Source organism: Manis javanica, chromosome 11 (assembly GCF_040802235.1).
Source record: "Manis javanica isolate MJ-LG chromosome 11, MJ_LKY, whole genome shotgun sequence".
Lineage (NCBI taxonomy): Eukaryota > Metazoa > Chordata > Mammalia > Pholidota > Manidae > Manis > Manis javanica.
The window spans coordinates 83,689,408-83,707,011 of record NC_133166.1 but is presented as its reverse complement, the minus strand read 5'-3'; the positions used below and the strand labels follow the sequence as shown (position 1 = coordinate 83,707,011).

Below are 17,604 nucleotides of genomic sequence, written 5' to 3'. Positions count from 1 at the left end.
AATGTTTGTAGAATTCACCCATCAAGCCAACTGGTGCTGGACTTCTGTTTCTTGAGTATTTTTTGATTATCAATTCAATTTTAATAGTCTGTTCAGATTTTCTGTATCTTCCCATTTTAGTCTTGGAAGTTTGTATGTTTCTAGGAATTTATTCATTTATTTTAGGTTGTCCAATTTGTTGGCATATAATTTTCCAAATTCTGTTGTAATCCTTTCAGTCTCTGTGATGTCAGTTGTAATCTCTCTTTCATTTGTGGTATTTTTTAGTCCTTTCTCTTTTTTTCTTGATGAATATGGCTAAGGGTTGTCAATTCTCATTATCTCTTCAAAGAACCAGCTCTTAGTTTCATTATTTTTTCATTGTTAGTCTCTTATTTATTTCTGCTCTGATCTTTTTTATGATATCCCTTTCCAACTTTGGCCTTTGTTCTTTTTTTCTAGTTCCTTTAAGGTTAGATTGAGATTGTTCTTGTTTCTTGAGACAGGCTTGTTTGTATCTCCATATATTTTTTTATTTCCCCTTTGATTTGTTCACTGATCCATTAGTTGGTTAGTAGCATGTTGCTTAAACTCCACGTTTGTGTTCTGTCCAGCTATTTTTTGTAATTGATTTGTTCACATAATTGTGGTCAGAAAAGATGCTTGATATAGTTACAGGTCTTTGTAAATTTATGGAGACCTGTTTTGTGACCTAACATTTGATCTATACTGGAAAATACTCCATGTGCACTTGAGAAGAATGTGTATTGCACTGATTTTGGATTGAATGTTCTGTATTTCTGTTAAGGCCATCCAGTTTAATGTGTCATTCAAAGCCACTGGTTCCTTATTTTCTGTGTGAATTATCTATTCACTGATAAAACTGGGGTGTTAAGAGTATCTTACTTTTATTGTAATACTGTCAGTTTCTCCCTTTATGTCTATTTATTTGTTTCAAATATATAGGTGCTCTTGTGTTGGGTGCATATTTACAATTGTTATATCCTCTTGTTGGACTGATCCCTTTGTCATTATGTAATGCCCTTATTTTTGTTACTTTCTTTGTTTTGAATTGCTACTACTGCTTTTTTTTTTTTTTGCCTCCATATCCATATGCATGGAATATCATTTTCCATCCTTTCAGTTTTAGTCTGTGTGTCTTTAGGTCTGAAATTAATCTCTTGTAGGCAAGATATATGTGGGCTTTGAATTCATCCATTCAGCCACCCTGTCTTTTCACTGCCACATTTAGTCCATTTACATTTAAAATGATCGACAATTATATACTACCATTTGTTAACTGCTTTTGTAATTCTGTTCTTTTGCTCTTTGCTCTTTTGAAAATAACATAATAGCTGATTGCTTTTTTTTGTATCTCGCATAGGTTTCTGGTTTGTGGTTACCTTAAAATTCACATGTGATATCCTAAGTATATAGCAGTCTATATTAAAGTTGATGGTTGCTTAAGTTCAAACACATTCTAACAGCCCATTTTTACTCCCCTCCCCTAAGTTTTATCTATATGATGTCCTATTTTACACTTTGATTCCAACTAATTTTTTTTATTTAACGACTTTTGCCTATTAACCTTCAAGCTAGCATTTATGATTGATGTATTATTTTTACTGTATGTTTGCTTTTACAAGTTAAGTTTTTTCCATTTGTAATTTTCTTCTAGTTAAGGCCTTTTCCTCTTAGAGAAGTCCCTTTTAACACTTCTTATAAAAGTGAACTCCTTTCACTTTTGTTTATCTGGGAAAGTCTTTATTTCTCCTTCAATTCTGAATGATAAACTTGCTGGGTAGAGAATTCTTGGTTGTAGATTTTTTTCCTTTCAGCACTTTGAATATATCATGCCAATACCTTCAGGCCTATAAAGTTTCTGATGAAATATAAGTTTCTAGCCTTAAGGATTTCCCCTTGTATGTAACTCATTGTTTTGCTGCTTTAAGATTCTCTCTTAATAATTAATCTTTGATTCTTTAATTACTGTGTATCTTGGTGTGGACCTCCTTGGGTTCATTTTGTTTGGGGTTGTTTTCTGCACCTTAGTATCTGTTTTCTTCCCCCAAGTTAGGCAAGTTTTCAGCTATTATTTCTTCAAGTTTTCTGCCTTCTTTCTTCTCCTCCTAGGCCTCCTGTAATGCAACTGTTATTAGATCATTTGATATTGTGGTAGAGGTCCCTTAACCTATCCTTATTTTTCAAAAATTTTCCTTTTGCTGTTCTACTATTACCCTGTCCTCCAGGTAGACCTGATATGTTCTCTTCTGCATCCTCTAGTCTGCTTTTGATCCCCCCTCGTGTACTTTTCATTTATTGTATTTGTCATCTGTGACTGGCTCTTTTTCGTATTTTCCATCTAATTGCTGAAGTCCTCCCTGAGGTCATCCAGTTCTCTCTGAAGTAAGGTTATCTTTATAACCATTGCTTTAAACTCCTTATCAGGTAGACTGTTTAGCTTGGTTTCATTCAGTTGAGTTTTGTCTTGTTGTTTGGAGTATATTCTTGTCTTTTTTTTTTTTCCCCCAGTGAATTAGGTGAGACAGATTCCTCTCCCAGCCTTGAGCATGTGGTCTTGTCAGAACGTCCCATTAAGATTGTGTGCACCTGGCAGCTTTGGCTGGGTTGCTGAAGCCCCAGGAGGCTCAGGCCAAGTGGTCCTGTGGGGCATTCCATATTGGTGCTGCTCAGGGAAGGGGGCCAAATGCACATGGGCATGGGTTTAGGAGTTCCGGGGTGCTCTCTCCAGTGAAGTCCACTGTGTGTGGATTAGGGTAGTCAGAGGCCAAGGTGGGGAAGAGTCTTCCCCAGTGTGCACCCCACAGCTGTCCCTTTGGCCGGTCTTCCAGATCTTTTGGGCTGAGTGGGGCTGCCTTGGTGGGTTTATCTGAACATTTTGTTGCTGGAGCTTCTTGGGCTTACTAAGGTAGAGGAAGAACACACAATGGCACTTGCCAGCACCTCTGATGCTGGAGGAAGTCCCTTTATGTTCCCCTGCTGCTTGGTGTATACTAAAGTAAGTTGACTTCCTTCACTCAGCCCCTCAGTTCTTCCACAGAAGGAATTGTTCTGTATCTAAGTATAGATTCAGTGTATATGTGGGAGATGAGCTCAGGCAGTTTCTATGCAACTATCTTTCATTTCCCTGTTCATTGCTTGGTTCTGAACTGTCACTGCTTTTAAGGACTTCTTGGTGGACCTTACTAGAAAATGTGGATTTTTTTTTTTTAAATATGCCTAAATGTTAAGTTTATGTTGATTGTATACTTGTAAAAATCTTAGCTCCTAACATCCATCAATTTCATTACTGCTTAGTTTCAGTATAGTGAGCTTGCTTCTACTAACTCGAGTGAGTGCAGGGCAAGATTTCTGTATAGTTGTCCTTAGACTCCACCTCAGAAAATACTGTGTTCTAAAGTCACCTGAAAATGTTTTAACAACTTGATATGCATTAGGTTTGTTTTCAAATTTGGGGAGGTTCTTATTTAGCTTTTAAATTTTAGGTAGGTCTAAACAACTTTAGAGGAGAGTACTTACACAGATCCCCCCTCTTGCTTCCATACAGTTGAAGGTATGGGGAACTATCATGTGCCAACATTACAGCTTTAATTATATAGAGGCTTTGTAATGTGTTCAGTATTTAATAATAGTTATTCTAGTTATAGGCTGGTTTATGTTAATTTCAAGCCCTACCAAATTTTACCTTAGCACTTCTACCAACCAAATTCTTTTAGTTGTAGTAGCTTGATATTCCTGATTTTTCCTCTGTGTTTAACTGCTTTCTTTTACTTATAACAGCAAATTATCTCCAATACAATGTAAGGAGAAGATCATAGGTATTTTGCTTTTACTCCTGAATTTAGAGGGGGAGTAATTCCCTCTGAAATAGCCTTGATTTTTCTTACATATTCCTGGACAGATGAATAAAAAGATTTTCACATTTCTGCTTCATAGGCGATCAGTCCTATACAAGATGTTTGTCTTTGTCTAGATTTAGTTTCAATTTATTCATAAATATATTTTAATCTGGAGAAAAATACTTGTGTTATTAGTGTGTGATGACACATGGTGTATGCATTAAGCTACTAACAGAAAAGAAAGATCAACCTATACAGCAGCTTTGAAGCACAGGCACAAACTGGCATTTTATGTAAAAATTCAGGTTTTATTTTTAATGATTCTTACACTGGAGGGAGCTGATGTCAGGAACTTAAAAGCAAACAATAACTTTTCTATTTCTACACTTAACAATGGCATTTGCATTAGTCAAGACTTACTTTTTTACATTTCACACAGAAATGCATTATTACTCTTTCTTGAACAAAATGACCAGGTTACTAAGGAAACCATCTTTGGAGGAAGTGTTTAATAAGTGTATTTTATTTAAATAAATCCTCCAGAATGAAATGGAGAATTTACTGCCTTTACTTAGGAGGCTGTGTAAATGGTTAGCTGTCAGATGTATCTGTGCAACTCACCAAATTTCTTTATTGAAAACATAATATTTCCATATCACAGTTCCCAAATGGACTTTAAAGTCTCAAAATTCTGTGTCTCCTTTGGCTTGCTTCTCTCTTGATTCCACCCAGGCTTTATTAATGGTTCGCTTCATATCATCATCTCCATCTTCATAAATTTTCTTTAGAACATTCATCAATCCCTCACTAGGGTCTGTTTCATTGTCATAGGAGGGTTTTCTGTTAAAATACACAATCAATAATGGAGATATGTGTACATATATCAATGATCCCATTTACTGACAAATTTTGTATGTGTAATTTCTAGGTATGGAAAGATACAAATTAGGTTAACACTGGTAGGAAGTGGAGGGGTGGAGATACAATTAAAATAGCACAAAACTCATCTTAATGAAAATATACACACGTTTGAAAGAGTGATAATCAAAACAGTAAGAGGTTATGTGATAGTGGGATGTAAATAAGCATTTACTTTCCTGTTTTAATTTTTTTAAAGTGTATTTCCTTATATAATTTGAAAAATACACCTTCACTGAGGGAAAAAACACAAACAGGTAACCTGTGAACACATACTGAAGCTCAGACATTTTTAAATTAAAAAAACCCTCCTCTGAATCCTGAGATAGATGGGTCTGGACCTGGTGTTAAAAAAAGCACAGTCCTTAATGTAGTCAATACCTCTAGCTGAATCAATGCCCAATGGGGCCTTTTAACTTAAACTCTTCATTCACCTCATTTATTGTCAGATTCTGTACTGGGCACTGGAGATAAAGTAACAGTTAAGACAGGGTCCAGTACTCGGGTAATTCACTCTAGATTTAAAATCAGTTCTACATGCAGTGCCTAACTCTAGCCAATCAATCACATCCTAAATGTACGCTATCAGAAGGGAAGAGAGAGAGAAATGTGTATGGCTAATGATTCTATATATCACCACTGGAAGAGAAAATTTCAAACAGGAATGTTTCAACTAGAATGGAAATTATCTTGAGTATTTTTTTCCTATTTTATTCTAAGAAAAAATATTTATTCAGTCTTTTTCACTCTACACCAGTGACAGTAAAACTCTACCTATCAGAAATTTCTGTATAATTAAAAAACCATACATGTTATTATCTGGGCCTCTCTGGTACTACTGAAATGAAATTTCTGGGAATATGCACAGCATTTACATGGAAGGACTACTGGCCTACAATTAAGAACCAGTACGAAAGAGCCAACCAAACCTATAGACTCTTCACAACACAACTTGCTGGGCCCTCCCCGCGTAGGTCTTGACAGGAGATATAAGATAACAAGGTCAGTCATGGATATTAGGAGGTTAAGTGGTCAGATCACAGACTGTTTTGTCCATAAAGTACTAAAAATGTTTAAGCCCACAGAGTACATTAAAGTTCTTAAAGAGGTGAAAGCAGACTCACTCTTTCTCTTTGCATTCCTTCTCAACCTGAGTCAGGTAGTCCCACCGTGTGTTTTCCGCTTTCTTTCTACATAAGATAAGAACTGTATCTGTCTTAACCTGGAAGAAAAGTAGGAAAACAGGTATAATTCAGAACACATGGAAATAACCATGAATATTTAGAAATTTATTTAGTTGATCAAGTTACTATTATGTGTAGGATCTGTTTTAGGTGCTAGTGATACATTTATAACTAGGTCAGAGTCTGTACACTCAAGGAAAAATACCTTAAGTGAGTAAAAGTCAAATACCTTCAAAACTCAGTGCTATCAAGGCAAAGAGGGTGGAAATGGGCTGAGGGAAGAGCTTCACTAGGAAGAGCTCTGAAGGGAAATCTGAGCTATGGCCCAAGATCTGGGGGAAAAGGGCCTCACAGGCAGTTACTTCAGCAAGGAAAAAGGATCCAAGAAGGAATGATTATGGAGTTCGAACAAAAGGAATGACTAGATTTCGGTGATTGAAGAAGGTAAGAGGGATCAGAGAGAGGAAATCAAATTATGTAAGGCAGAACGCGTTGACAGGGAGTCTGGAAGCTGGGAAAGCAGAACAAGAATGTACAACTCAAGCAATGATCCATACACCACCTAGTGTCTTTTGAATATCCTTCAGCTCTGGGATTAGTGGATGAAGAAGGGAGCCCTGAAACACAGTTAACACTCTAAAATTACCTTTAAGCTGCTTCAAAACTATCTAATAAATATAGATGGCAAAATGGCACTTCCATATACCAGATGCATTAAACTTCATTTATTCAAATTAGGTAGAAAAGAGGGATTATCTGAATTAGTGAAAAGTATGAAATCTTAAATATTTCTTTTTATAGCTTCTAACTGCAACTAGACCAAATAGTTAAGTTCTTTTTATGTATAAAAAGCTACATACACGTTGTGCTGACAGCAGCTACCATTTAAGCACTTTATGTGTACTGCATTTCAGTCTATCATTTCAACTGTGTGAAATTATTATTCCAATTACATAGGCAAGGAAGGAAACAGGCAGAGTGAATGAGTTGCCAAAGGTCACCTAATAAGTGGCAAAAAAAAAAAACTGGTATCAAATCTCAAGTCTTACTCTTAACCATTTAAAAGTTTATTTCCCTCCCAAATTTAATGCACTATTCTCAATAATCTGCTCTTCTAGAGCAGGAGTTAGCAAACTTTTATTGTAAAAGACCAGATAGTATTTCAGGCTTTGTGGGCATAAGGTCTGTTGCAGCCACTTGGCTCTGCTATCATAGCACAGAAGCAACCAGACAACTCATATACACAAAAGCTTGGGGGATGCACAAATAAAACTTTGTTTTCAAACCAGTCAACAGGCAGTAGTAGTTTGCTGATCCTGTTAGAAGATAAATTTTAGTTCCTCTCAATTCTAAATTGCCCAGGTTCTATTTAATGAGGTTTGATAATATGACAAAAACAGTACACTTACTTTTTTTGAACTGCCTTCCACCGAGATGGGTTTCAAGAGATTGTTCACAATCATGGAATAACTCTTCCCATTTAGATTCTTTACCAAAAGATCAAATGACCTACAGCACAACAGTGAACACACATTATCTTTTGGGTTCTATGAAAGGTGCTCTACAGTTCTTGAGAAAAAAAGCCACCAGTTTTATTTTAGGATATGCATTTAGCCATGCAGATGATATTCGACTCACGCCTTCAAAGCAGGTGCAAGGGATAACTGAATTCTGACTTATTGATTACCGTCTTCCCCGTTGTGGAAACTCACCTCTCTGTGAAATGCACCTGCACATTCTCAGCAGGGACTTGATGAACTCCAGTCAGAGTGACATAGATTTTCACAAACTTCTCTGACTGATCCCATCCTAGTAACAACAAAAAATGGGATGTGAGTAAAGTCTAATTCTCGCTGTAGAACAACAAATATGTATGATCCATAATAAAACTCAGTAAAATGAAAACCCAGTAACAGAAACATGAAAAAAATAAAAATATAAGGAATTTTCTAGATAGGAAAATTGAGCTTCAAGGCAGTTAGGTAATCTACTCTAATTTAGGCATCTACCTAATGGTAGAACTTGGCTTCAAATCAGACCCATTTTCTTGTATCTTAGAAAGATATTATGATCATTAAATACACTCTTTAAGAACAGCTCATTTCCCTTTTGGAAACTATTTTGTCCTATACCTAAATATTGATAATGCTCCACTAAGCTGGATGGCTAAATATCAGTATTATCTCATTCCATAATTTCTACTTCTCCAAGAAGTTCAACAAATGCAATCTTAGCTTCCTCAATTCCCTTCCCTGACAAGGTAGAATATAAATTTTTAGAGTCCAACTCATCCAAATCTAATTAAGACTACCCTACCAATATCTACTAAATGCCATTGCAGCATATAATATCAAATTGAGTCTCTAAACTCCATGGTCAATGCAAATCATACAAATATTAAATAGCCTATTACATTGTAAAAAATAATGTAAATGTGTGTATATATATATATATATAATCCATCCTCACTGCTATATAATAGATATGTAGTGTTGATCAAAAAGATGCCCTAGAGAGTTCTGTAGAACTTCATCTATTTTCTTCCTGTCCATTCAATCCATCCTCGTCCACACTGATAAAAGTTTTCTCCCTAAACACAAATCTATGTTCCCAGTTAACATGCCACAATCCTACCACCTTCAGACCAGTTTGCTACAGTCAACTAAGTATATAGTGTCTCCCCTATAGTACATCTCTTGAATGAGAGACATTTTTTTTACTTATTTTTATTGATATGATATACACTCTTATGAAGGTTTCACATGAAACACAATGTGGTTACTACATTTACCCATATTATCAAGTCCCCACCCATGCCCCAATCCAGTCACTGTCCATCAGTGTAGTAAAATGCCACAGATCCACTATGTGCCTTCTCTGTGCTACACTGTTCTCTGCGTGATCCCCCACACCAAGTGTACCAAACGTTAATACCCCTCCTCTTTGGTAACCAATAGTTCATTCTTGGAGTCTCTTGAGTCTACTGCTATTTTGTTCCTTCAGTTTTGCTTCATTGTTCTACTCCACAAATGAGGGAAATCATTTGGCATTTGTCTTTCTCTGCCTGGCTTATTTCACTGAGCATAATATCCTCCAGCTCCATCCATGTGGTTGCAAATGGTAGAATCTGTTTCTTTCTTACTGCTGAATAGTATTCCATTGTGTATATGTACCACATCTTCTTTATCCATTCATTTACTGACAGACAGGTTGCTTCCATATCTTGGCTATTGTAAAAAGTGCTGTGATAAATTATAGGGGTGCATATGTCTTTTTGAATCTGAGAAGTTGTATTCTTTGGGTAAATTCCAAGGAGTGGGATTCCTGGATCAAATGGTATTTCTATTCTGAGTTTTTTGAGGAACCTCCATATTGCTTTCCACAATGGTTGAACTAGCTTATATTCCCACCAGCAGTGTAGGAGGGTTCCCCTTTCTCCGCATCCTCGCCAGCATTTGTTGTTCTTAGTCTTCTCGATGCTGGGAGAGACACATTTTGCTTCTATTACAATATTCAAAATACATACTTGTGCCTTTCATGTATCTATCCATGTCCTTTGCGCATGCAATTCCCTTCCTTTTTTCACATTTGAACTCACCCTCCGAACTCCAAAGTCTCTTCTAACTCTCCCTGACTATTCCTGTCCAGCAGAATTACTTCATCAGCTGTATTGCCGTAATATTTGATACTCTATTCAGTTGAGCAATTATTTACTAAGTACATACTACTGCTAGGTACTGTGAGCATGAAGGGAAAGATCATCCCTGCCCACTGAAAGCTCATCACTCAGATTCAAGGTGTACTGCCCCAAAACAAAAAAGTTTACAGGGGTGGTATTACTTCACTGTTATGGTATTAGTCTTATGTTCGTGTCCCTACACTAAGAACAAGTATTGGGTCCTGATAACTGTTGTATATCCACAATCTAAGGACAACAGTGGCACATATTAGGTATTCAAAAATGTTTCTTGAGTTTAACAGGATTCCTTTCCTCAGTTAATACTGATTGTCTAGTAAAGTGCAATGCAAAACAAGATGAAAAACAAAAACAAAACCAAAAAGCTGTGTTCCTTACATACTAAACATATTTCAGAACAGGTTCCTTCTTATTGCTATTCATCATTGTAATATATCATCTTGCACTCCTGTTAATAGCTTCTAGAATGTATCCTTTCCATCTCTTAAAAAGCACCTTACTAAGAACTAATGTACCTTCTCTTTCGAACCACCAAAAACAAAACTGTTAGTTAAATTTGTTAGTGGGCCACAACTGAGGAATAGGTTGCTCAAAGGCAGAGAGCTGGATGTAGGGGAGTGAGTCTTACCGTAATTACTGATTTTCACTGTATATCCCGTTGTAATGGGGGCGACCACAGCAGCTGGCTTTTCATTGTCAAGAGGTTCTGCTTTCCTCTGTGATTTCTGTTGCATCTTGTTCTTGATTTCTGTCTCAATCTTGGATTTTTCAGCTGTAAGGGCATCATGTATTCTTTTTCTAGTGGCCTTTTCCAGCAGCACCTTCACCTCTTCTAGATCTTTCTGTAGCTGTGTTAAAAGATAGGTCAGCTAATGATAAATAATAGTTTAATATTTTGCCTCTGGGTCATTTCAATTTACTGAAATAAGAGCTAAGAATCAAGAGGTTCGTTTACATTTTCTAGGGCTGGGCTCCAACTTGGATTCCTTCCTGCAGCCTATTCAATTGCAAATAACAGCAGCTCCCTCCCACCCCACCCCTGAGGAAAACTTATGCTTGAAGTAAGATAATCAAGCCTAAAATTTCCATTTTGGTAGATTCCTATCTACCTTTGTTTCACAGCATTTTGTTTATAAGATACTTTTGTGAATTATAAATGCAGGTGAAAAAATTATTAAATAAAAAAAAGCTCATGAATTTCCTTACAATATCCAGATTTAGGCATCAGATACTAGAGTTTTTTTAAATATTAAAACCAAAAAAATGAGTGAATACACGGGGAGTGTTGAAATGCTACAGCAACTTCACCAGGGTAATCTACTCTATCCATGATTGTTCCTGACTTCCTACCCCAAATACCCAAATACTACACACAAAAGCTTGAATTAAAAAAATATATATTTAAAAAATAAAGATATTTCTACTTTTAATAAAAAGTCTTATTCAGAAGCTCTGGGTTAATCTTATAGTCAAAAGTCTGGGACTTGGTTGCTCAGTAGAGGAAAAAAACCTGGACCAACAATTCAAAATGCAACACACTCCTGGGTCACTGAGAAAGCCACCTGTTGTTCTTTTTCTTATGCCAATACACTGCCTACTGGAGTCTATTTCTACTTCTTTCTTTCTAGAGAGCCAACATTTATGAAAATCAACAGTTAAAGATGCTGCTAGAAAATTAACGGGCTTAAATTTTTCTCCCAGTTATCCTGACATACTGCAAACATGTAAGAGCTTTATAAGCAAGAGGGATTCATTTTTTAATTAAAATACACTTATATCCTCTGGCTTGATCCTAGCATTTGACATTATACATTATAGCCTGAGATCATATAAAAGGCTCAATATAAAAACTTTTTAAGTGCTCAGTAACTCAGTGTAGTATCTGAAGAACAGAGTATGAAAGTCTGTGTTTTTGAGCAGTCTTATAAAATGCAAGAAAAACCAAATGTTTCTCTTTTACCACCCAAGTTTTTTATTATCTGATACAACTCACACAATGCTGTTTCACCAATATGTACCTGAAAACATGGTTAGTCAAACTGTGCCCAACCTAAACAAACTCTACTCTCCCCAAACTATTACTAAGATAAAAAGATTATGCAAACTCATCTTTTAAGCATAAATACAAGATGCTTTAGTTCAATCTTTTTTATTATAATCGTTTTAAAATTTCACATTCATTCTAATACCAACATGATAAATATATTGAAATATAAAATAAGCACATATGTTCCCAGAGTCAGGGTTTAGTTTAAAACAAACAACAAAAAAAGAAAACGTATCACGCCTAATAAACACGAGCTTTTACTTCTTGAATGGAACAGGAACCCTTTTTCTATCAGATTCAGAAAAGAACTCAGAATTAAGCCAGGGGTTCCCAGGCCCTCTTCATAGCCAGTTTTCTCTCTGGAGGACTACAAAACACGGTATCCGCTGGAATCTGAAGCAATTTACAGCAAGCCCGTTTTAGGTAATTCCTCAGTTCTTCTATACACAGATACGCAACCAGTACAATTGATCCCTTCACTGCTTTTCCTGCACACATAACTTTAAGCTGTCTTAGACTCAGCAGTTTCTCATCTAATTTATCCTGGCACTCATTTGTTTTCCTCATGCAAATCTCACATCCCTTTCATCTCCACACATAACACATTCAAGCTTTATCTTCTATTTCCAAATTTTTCACTAGGAGACATTTTAAAACCAAAGTTCCTCAAAATGGGCAAAGGACTTGAACAAATTATTTCTCCAAATATACACAGATGATCACCAAGCACATGAAAAGATGCTCGTATCAGTCATTAAGAAAATGCACATCAAATCCACAATTAAATAGTTCATACCCACCAGGATGGCTACGACCACCATCCAGAAAATAACAAGTATTGACAAGGATATGCAGACCTTAGAACCTTCTTATGTTGCCTGTGGGAATGTAAAATGGTGCAGCCACTCTGGGAAGGAATTTAGCAGTTTCCCAGTTACGGTATGACCCTGCAATTCAGCTTCTACAGAACTGAAAATATATGTCCACATAAAAAACTGTACACTGTATAATCACAGCAGCACTGTTCACAACAGACAAATGGAAATAATCCAACTGTCCATAACTGATGATTAAATATACAATATATATCATACAAAAGAAATACATGCTACACCATGGATGAACTTGAAAACATGTGCTACATGAAATAAGCCAAAAAAGCAAAAGGCCACATATTACAAGATTCTATTTATATGAAATGCCCAGATTAGGCAAATCCAGAGGCAGAAAGTCGATTAATAGTTACTGGGGGGGAGGAGGGAGACTGACTGATCAATAGACACTTAATAGGCTTCTTTTGGGGATGATGAAAATGTTCTGGAATTAGATAGTGGTCATAGTTGCACAATACTGAATATACTAAAATGCACTTAACTGTACACTCTGAAATGTTAACAGCAGCAATAAAATGCAAAGTGTCTACATTTTTAATTGAGAAAGTCCCTTACTTTGAAGATTAATAGAGCTACCCACATGTACCCCCGTAAAGTCACTTCAAAGATTCCTTCCTCAGGACACATGGTACCATAACGCCTATCTTCAACAAATAAAGTTGTGGCAAGTTATCCAGAATAATACTTACACGCACACTTTCTCATTTAAAGCAGATTCTTCTACTTAAAAAGTCAAATGTGCGATTTCCCAGACTGTTCACATTAAAGAACAGATTTCCAGAAAACAAATCTAGCTAACAGATGCCCAGTACTTCACTGTGAACAGTATTATGTATTGACATCTACTTAGGCCAAGAAAACAGCAATGTAAGCATTACAATTCCCAGTTTGTAACCGCACAAAGTTAAGCCTCCCCTGTTAAGAGTTTACATAGCTTGGTGGGGGGGTGCTATTTCCCACCACTAGTTAAACCCAACTTGCCATTTACTTGTTTATAAAAAACGCGAATGGCAGATTGATGTTTGCCAAGCAATGTTTTAAACACTTAGTACTACTACTTGGTTTTCAAAACCTTATGAAACCTAGGAGACGGATTCTACCGTGGCACAGAGAAGCACAGTAACCGAGGAACACAGCTACTCATTAAACGTAGAGAGAACATGACTCGGTGCGTGCCAGATTAGAGACTTCACACCTTCCAATACTTCTGCCAGAAAACTGACACCCGGTTTTTGCAATCAGCCATAATTTAATGAAGCTTCACGCCTTAGGGCGAGCACAACGGGAACGCCAAGGCTGGGACCCGAGGAAGATGTGAAAGTGACCAGCTCGCTCAGGTCCGCCACCGGCGCTGCTGCAGCCGGGAATCGCCACAGCCCACTCGCCAGCACTGCGCCCATCGGCAACTCCCCGCGCAGCTTAAACCCAGGGCCCGCAGGCCCGTCCCCGCCGAGGGCGCTGCAGGTGGGCGGGCGGAGCCTGCGCGGTGAGCGGACGCCCGACGGCGCAGGCAGGGGGCCGAGGCAACCTCCGTGCGCTCAGCAGAGGAAACCGCGGCGGGGGACGGCGGCCAAAGCCCCGACAGGCCCGGTGGGGAGGATGGGGCCAGACCCCTTACCTCTTCCGCAGCTGAAGCCATGGTCCGGCTGGGTCCGTAAGGCCCAAGCTACAACCGCACAGGGGAGGCCGGAAACGCCGCACCAAGGGCTGAGGCCGAAACGCACAAATCGCAACCTCCGCGCACACCCGCTCCCTGCACGCGGCGCCTCTGGAACCTTCGCAAGGTCGTCGGCCCCGCCCCTAGTCCCGCCCGCCCAACTCGGTCCCGCCCTGCCGAGCCTGGCCCCGCCTCGCCCCCTAGGAATGCGTGACTCTCGCGAGCAAACCGGAAGTTCGAGAAGTTAACGCCTCTTCCTCCCTGCCCGGGCAACTGTGTGGCTTATACTTAGGTCGCCTATATTCTCGCTGCGCAGTCGCATCTCAAAACGGCCGCCTTCGCGTACCTTAAGCCAATCCCGGAAATAACGTGCGTACCTGTGAGATCTAAGTCGGAAGTTGACTAGAGAGTCGGCTACTTCCGTGCCCTCTAGGACACCAGGCCAACTGGGAAGCCGTCCTGCCGGAGGTTAATCTGGGACCTGCTGAGAGAAAAGGCCAAAAAAGGGTAGAAGAGACAGCCCATTTATGTTAAAACGGGAACACCAAGATCTTAAGTGTGGAAGGTCCTGAAGGGAACAGTTGTTCATTGGCTCTGGTCCCCGAGGCGTCACCGCTAGTCAGTGTCTACGAGATGACGTCATCGCTAACCACGGTGGGTGGCGGGGTTTCGCTAGACACGTGAAGGGCCGAGCGGCGCCGCGGGAATACACTCGGGGTGGTAAGATTTCGGTTCGTGGTGGCTGTTGTGGGCTTGCCGCCTTCTCGCGGACGGCGGAAGCACCCAACTGGTGCCCTTTCCTCTTTACCGAGAATAATGAGAATTTCTAGGTCTCACTCTGCTTTAAGTGAGTCTACTGACGACTTTTGAAAACGTGGAGCTGCGTTCGGCAACTCTACTGGCCCTGGCGGCTCCGCACCCCTGAAAAGCTCACTTTTCAGGTTAGCCTCTGGCAGCCTCCAAACGTCTGCAACACGGTTGAGAACATAAACAACAGCCCTTGGGGAGTCAAGTAGCCTGTATTCAGCTTTATATATTGCCCAAGGTAGCGAGCGATTAGAATCAGCAAATCAGAAGGAAAAAAGCTAGAAAAAGGCCATCTGACCATCAGGGTAGTAAAGAGGAATAGGATGTACAGCCCCAAAACAAATTACAGCTGCGCACCACGACATGTCTCCCAACCGTGACGTTAAAAAAGCCAGATATAGACAAGTTTATTTCATTTGGTTCCATTTAAGTGAAATCTTAAAACAGCAAAACTAGTCCATGGTGTTAAAAATCAAGATAGTTTTTCCTTCGGTGGGGAGGACGATGACAGAAAGGAGCCACAAGGGGGCTTTTGAGGATCAGATAGTGTTTCTTGGGTTGGATGCTAGTTACAGGTATGTTCACTTTGTAAAAATTTACATTGAGTAAACTTACCATTTGTGTAGTTTCTATTCTATGTTATATTTAACTAAAAATTAGATTTACTTAGGCCCAGGGGAGAATTTTCCCGAAGTGACAGAAATGTTACTCTTGATAGCCACAGTTGTCAAAAGTCATAGAATGAACTACTCAAGATCTGTGCATTTTCTTCTATGTTAATTGTGTCTGTTTTTTAAAAAGTGCCCAGTGGAAACCCTGGAATTATTTAGGTACTTAGGGCAACTGTGTGAAAGCTCGACCCAATGGATCGATTTTTATATTGGCTTGATTATGCACCTGAGGCAACTCCTCACTCCAGGTATCTTAACATCACAAGATTTTGAATACCGTCTATCATTCAGTGACTCCAAAATCCATATTTTCAGCTCCACCACCACTCTGAGCTCCAGACTCTGCTCTATTAAGCACAAATTCAGCTTGTCTAAAAACAAAGGAACAAACACCGCTCTCCCAATTTCTCATCCTCACGCCCCTCCAATCAGTTCCTCCAATTATTCTCCAGCTCTGTGAATAGTCACTTCATTCTCTTAATTGCTCAAGACAAGTAGCCATACAGTCTCAGTTCCTACAGCCCATCCTTGCTGGCTTTATCTTCAAAATATGTCAAGAATCAAACCACTTCTAAAACCTCCACTGCTACCACCCAAGAAAGACTAAGCTGTTACTATTTTGTGTGGAGGTTTAGCTTCTTAACTGGTTTGTCTGCTTCCCCCGTGCCTTTAGTTTTCAACAGAGCAGCCAGAATAACCTTTTCAAATCATTCTACCACTTTGCTTAAAACCTCCAATCACTTCCCATTAGGCTTAAAATAAAGTCCAAATTCCTTACTATGACCTAGAATGTTCTCCATGATCTTATTTCACCTTTGTCAGTCTCATGTCTCACCTCACAGAACTCATTTCTTGCCACTCTCCCCTCTCTCTGGTTTAAACACTTACATTTTTGTCATTCCTTGAATCCACTGAATTTGCTCTCACCTTCAAGTCTGTACTGTGTGTTTTCTTTCTGTCTGAAATGCTGTTCCTCCAGATCATCCTATAGATGATCTCTTTACTTATCTCAGGTCTCTCAAAGTAACCCTAGGGGGGTTCTTCCTGAGTATTATTTAGGGTTCAATCAGAGGAGCAGAATCAGTAGGAGACAGATACTGACACAGTTGTGGGAACTGACTAAGCAAGTCTGAAATCTGTAGGCCAGATGGGGGAATGGCTCACCAGGCCGACTGCACCCAAGAACAGGTTGAAGCTTTCATCCACAAAAAGTCATGGAGGGAAGAACAAAGCGGCATAGAACTCCATTCTTCTTCCGGAGAGGGGTTGGGGGTGGGAATCTCAGACTGGCTTTTAAGGCCTTCCAACTGATAGAAGCAGTCAGTCCCACGCAGATCATCCAGAATAATCTCCCTCATTCAAAGCAAACTGATTAAGGGCTAAAATACTATGTGGGAAATACCTTCATAGCAACACGTAGTGTTTGGATAACTAGGGAGTGTAGGTTAGCCAAGTTTACAGATACAAAACCATCCTACCCGCCATCCTACCAACTTCATCCTCATCACCCTCACAATTTCTCGCCACCCTCCTACCCTGTTTTTCTTCCTAGTACTTACTAACACCTGAAATGTATTAGTCCTTCCCTACTACAGCGGTCAGTTCTCTACTGCAGGGCAGTTGTGGGCATCGTGCTCACCCTTCCCCTGACAGAGCAATGTCTGGAGACTTTTGGTTGTCACAATGGGGCAAATACATGGCATTTAGTGGGTGGAGGCCAAAGATGCTACTAAATAGCCTACAAGGCGCAGGACAGTGCCCACACAAAAGAACCATCTGGCCCAGAATGTCAACAGAGCCGAGGTTGAGAAGTTCTGCACTAGTTTAAGCCCCACAGAGGCAGGGTCTTTCTGTTCACTCATTTCTTACACTTAGAACTGCGACTGGCACA

At 39.2% G+C, this 17,604-nt stretch overlaps 1 protein-coding gene across 2 annotated transcripts; it reads right to left on the bottom strand.

The window, feature by feature from the left end:
- Positions 1 to 4,126: 4,126 nt before the first annotated feature.
- On the bottom strand, positions 4,127 to 14,786 carry CACYBP (calcyclin binding protein). 2 transcript variants are annotated; one of them, XM_037013731.2, is made up of 6 exons: positions 14,613 to 14,786; positions 10,267 to 10,486; positions 7,654 to 7,750; positions 7,351 to 7,450; positions 5,882 to 5,979; positions 4,127 to 4,679 (listed from the first exon to the last, which is right to left on the bottom strand). In XM_037013731.2, the coding sequence occupies exons 2-6, from the start codon at positions 10,370 to 10,372 to the stop codon at positions 4,523 to 4,525; spliced, it is 558 nt and encodes a 185-aa protein (XP_036869626.1). In that variant the 5' UTR covers positions 10,373 to 10,486; positions 14,613 to 14,786; the 3' UTR covers positions 4,127 to 4,522. The 2 variants fall into 2 exon arrangements, with proteins under 2 accessions (XP_036869626.1, XP_036869625.1); XM_037013730.2 differs by lacking the exon at positions 14,613 to 14,786 and adding an exon at positions 14,197 to 14,376.
- Between the last annotated feature and the right edge of the window lie 2,818 nt (positions 14,787 to 17,604).

What these genes read in the sequence shown, in the direction of transcription:
- CACYBP (XM_037013730.2), bottom strand. Translation starts at nt 14,217, where the DNA reads ATGGCTTCAGCTGCGGAAGAG. An exon ending in TGGCTTCAGCTGCGGAAGAG is followed by an intron (nt 10,487 to 14,196) that starts GTAAGGGGTCTG and finishes CTTTTAACACAG; the next exon opens with CTACAGAAAGATCTAGAAGA. An exon ending in AAGGAATGCAAAGAGAAAGA is followed by an intron (nt 4,680 to 5,881) that starts GTGAGTCTGCTT and finishes GTATTTTAACAG; the next exon opens with AAAACCCTCCTATGACAATG.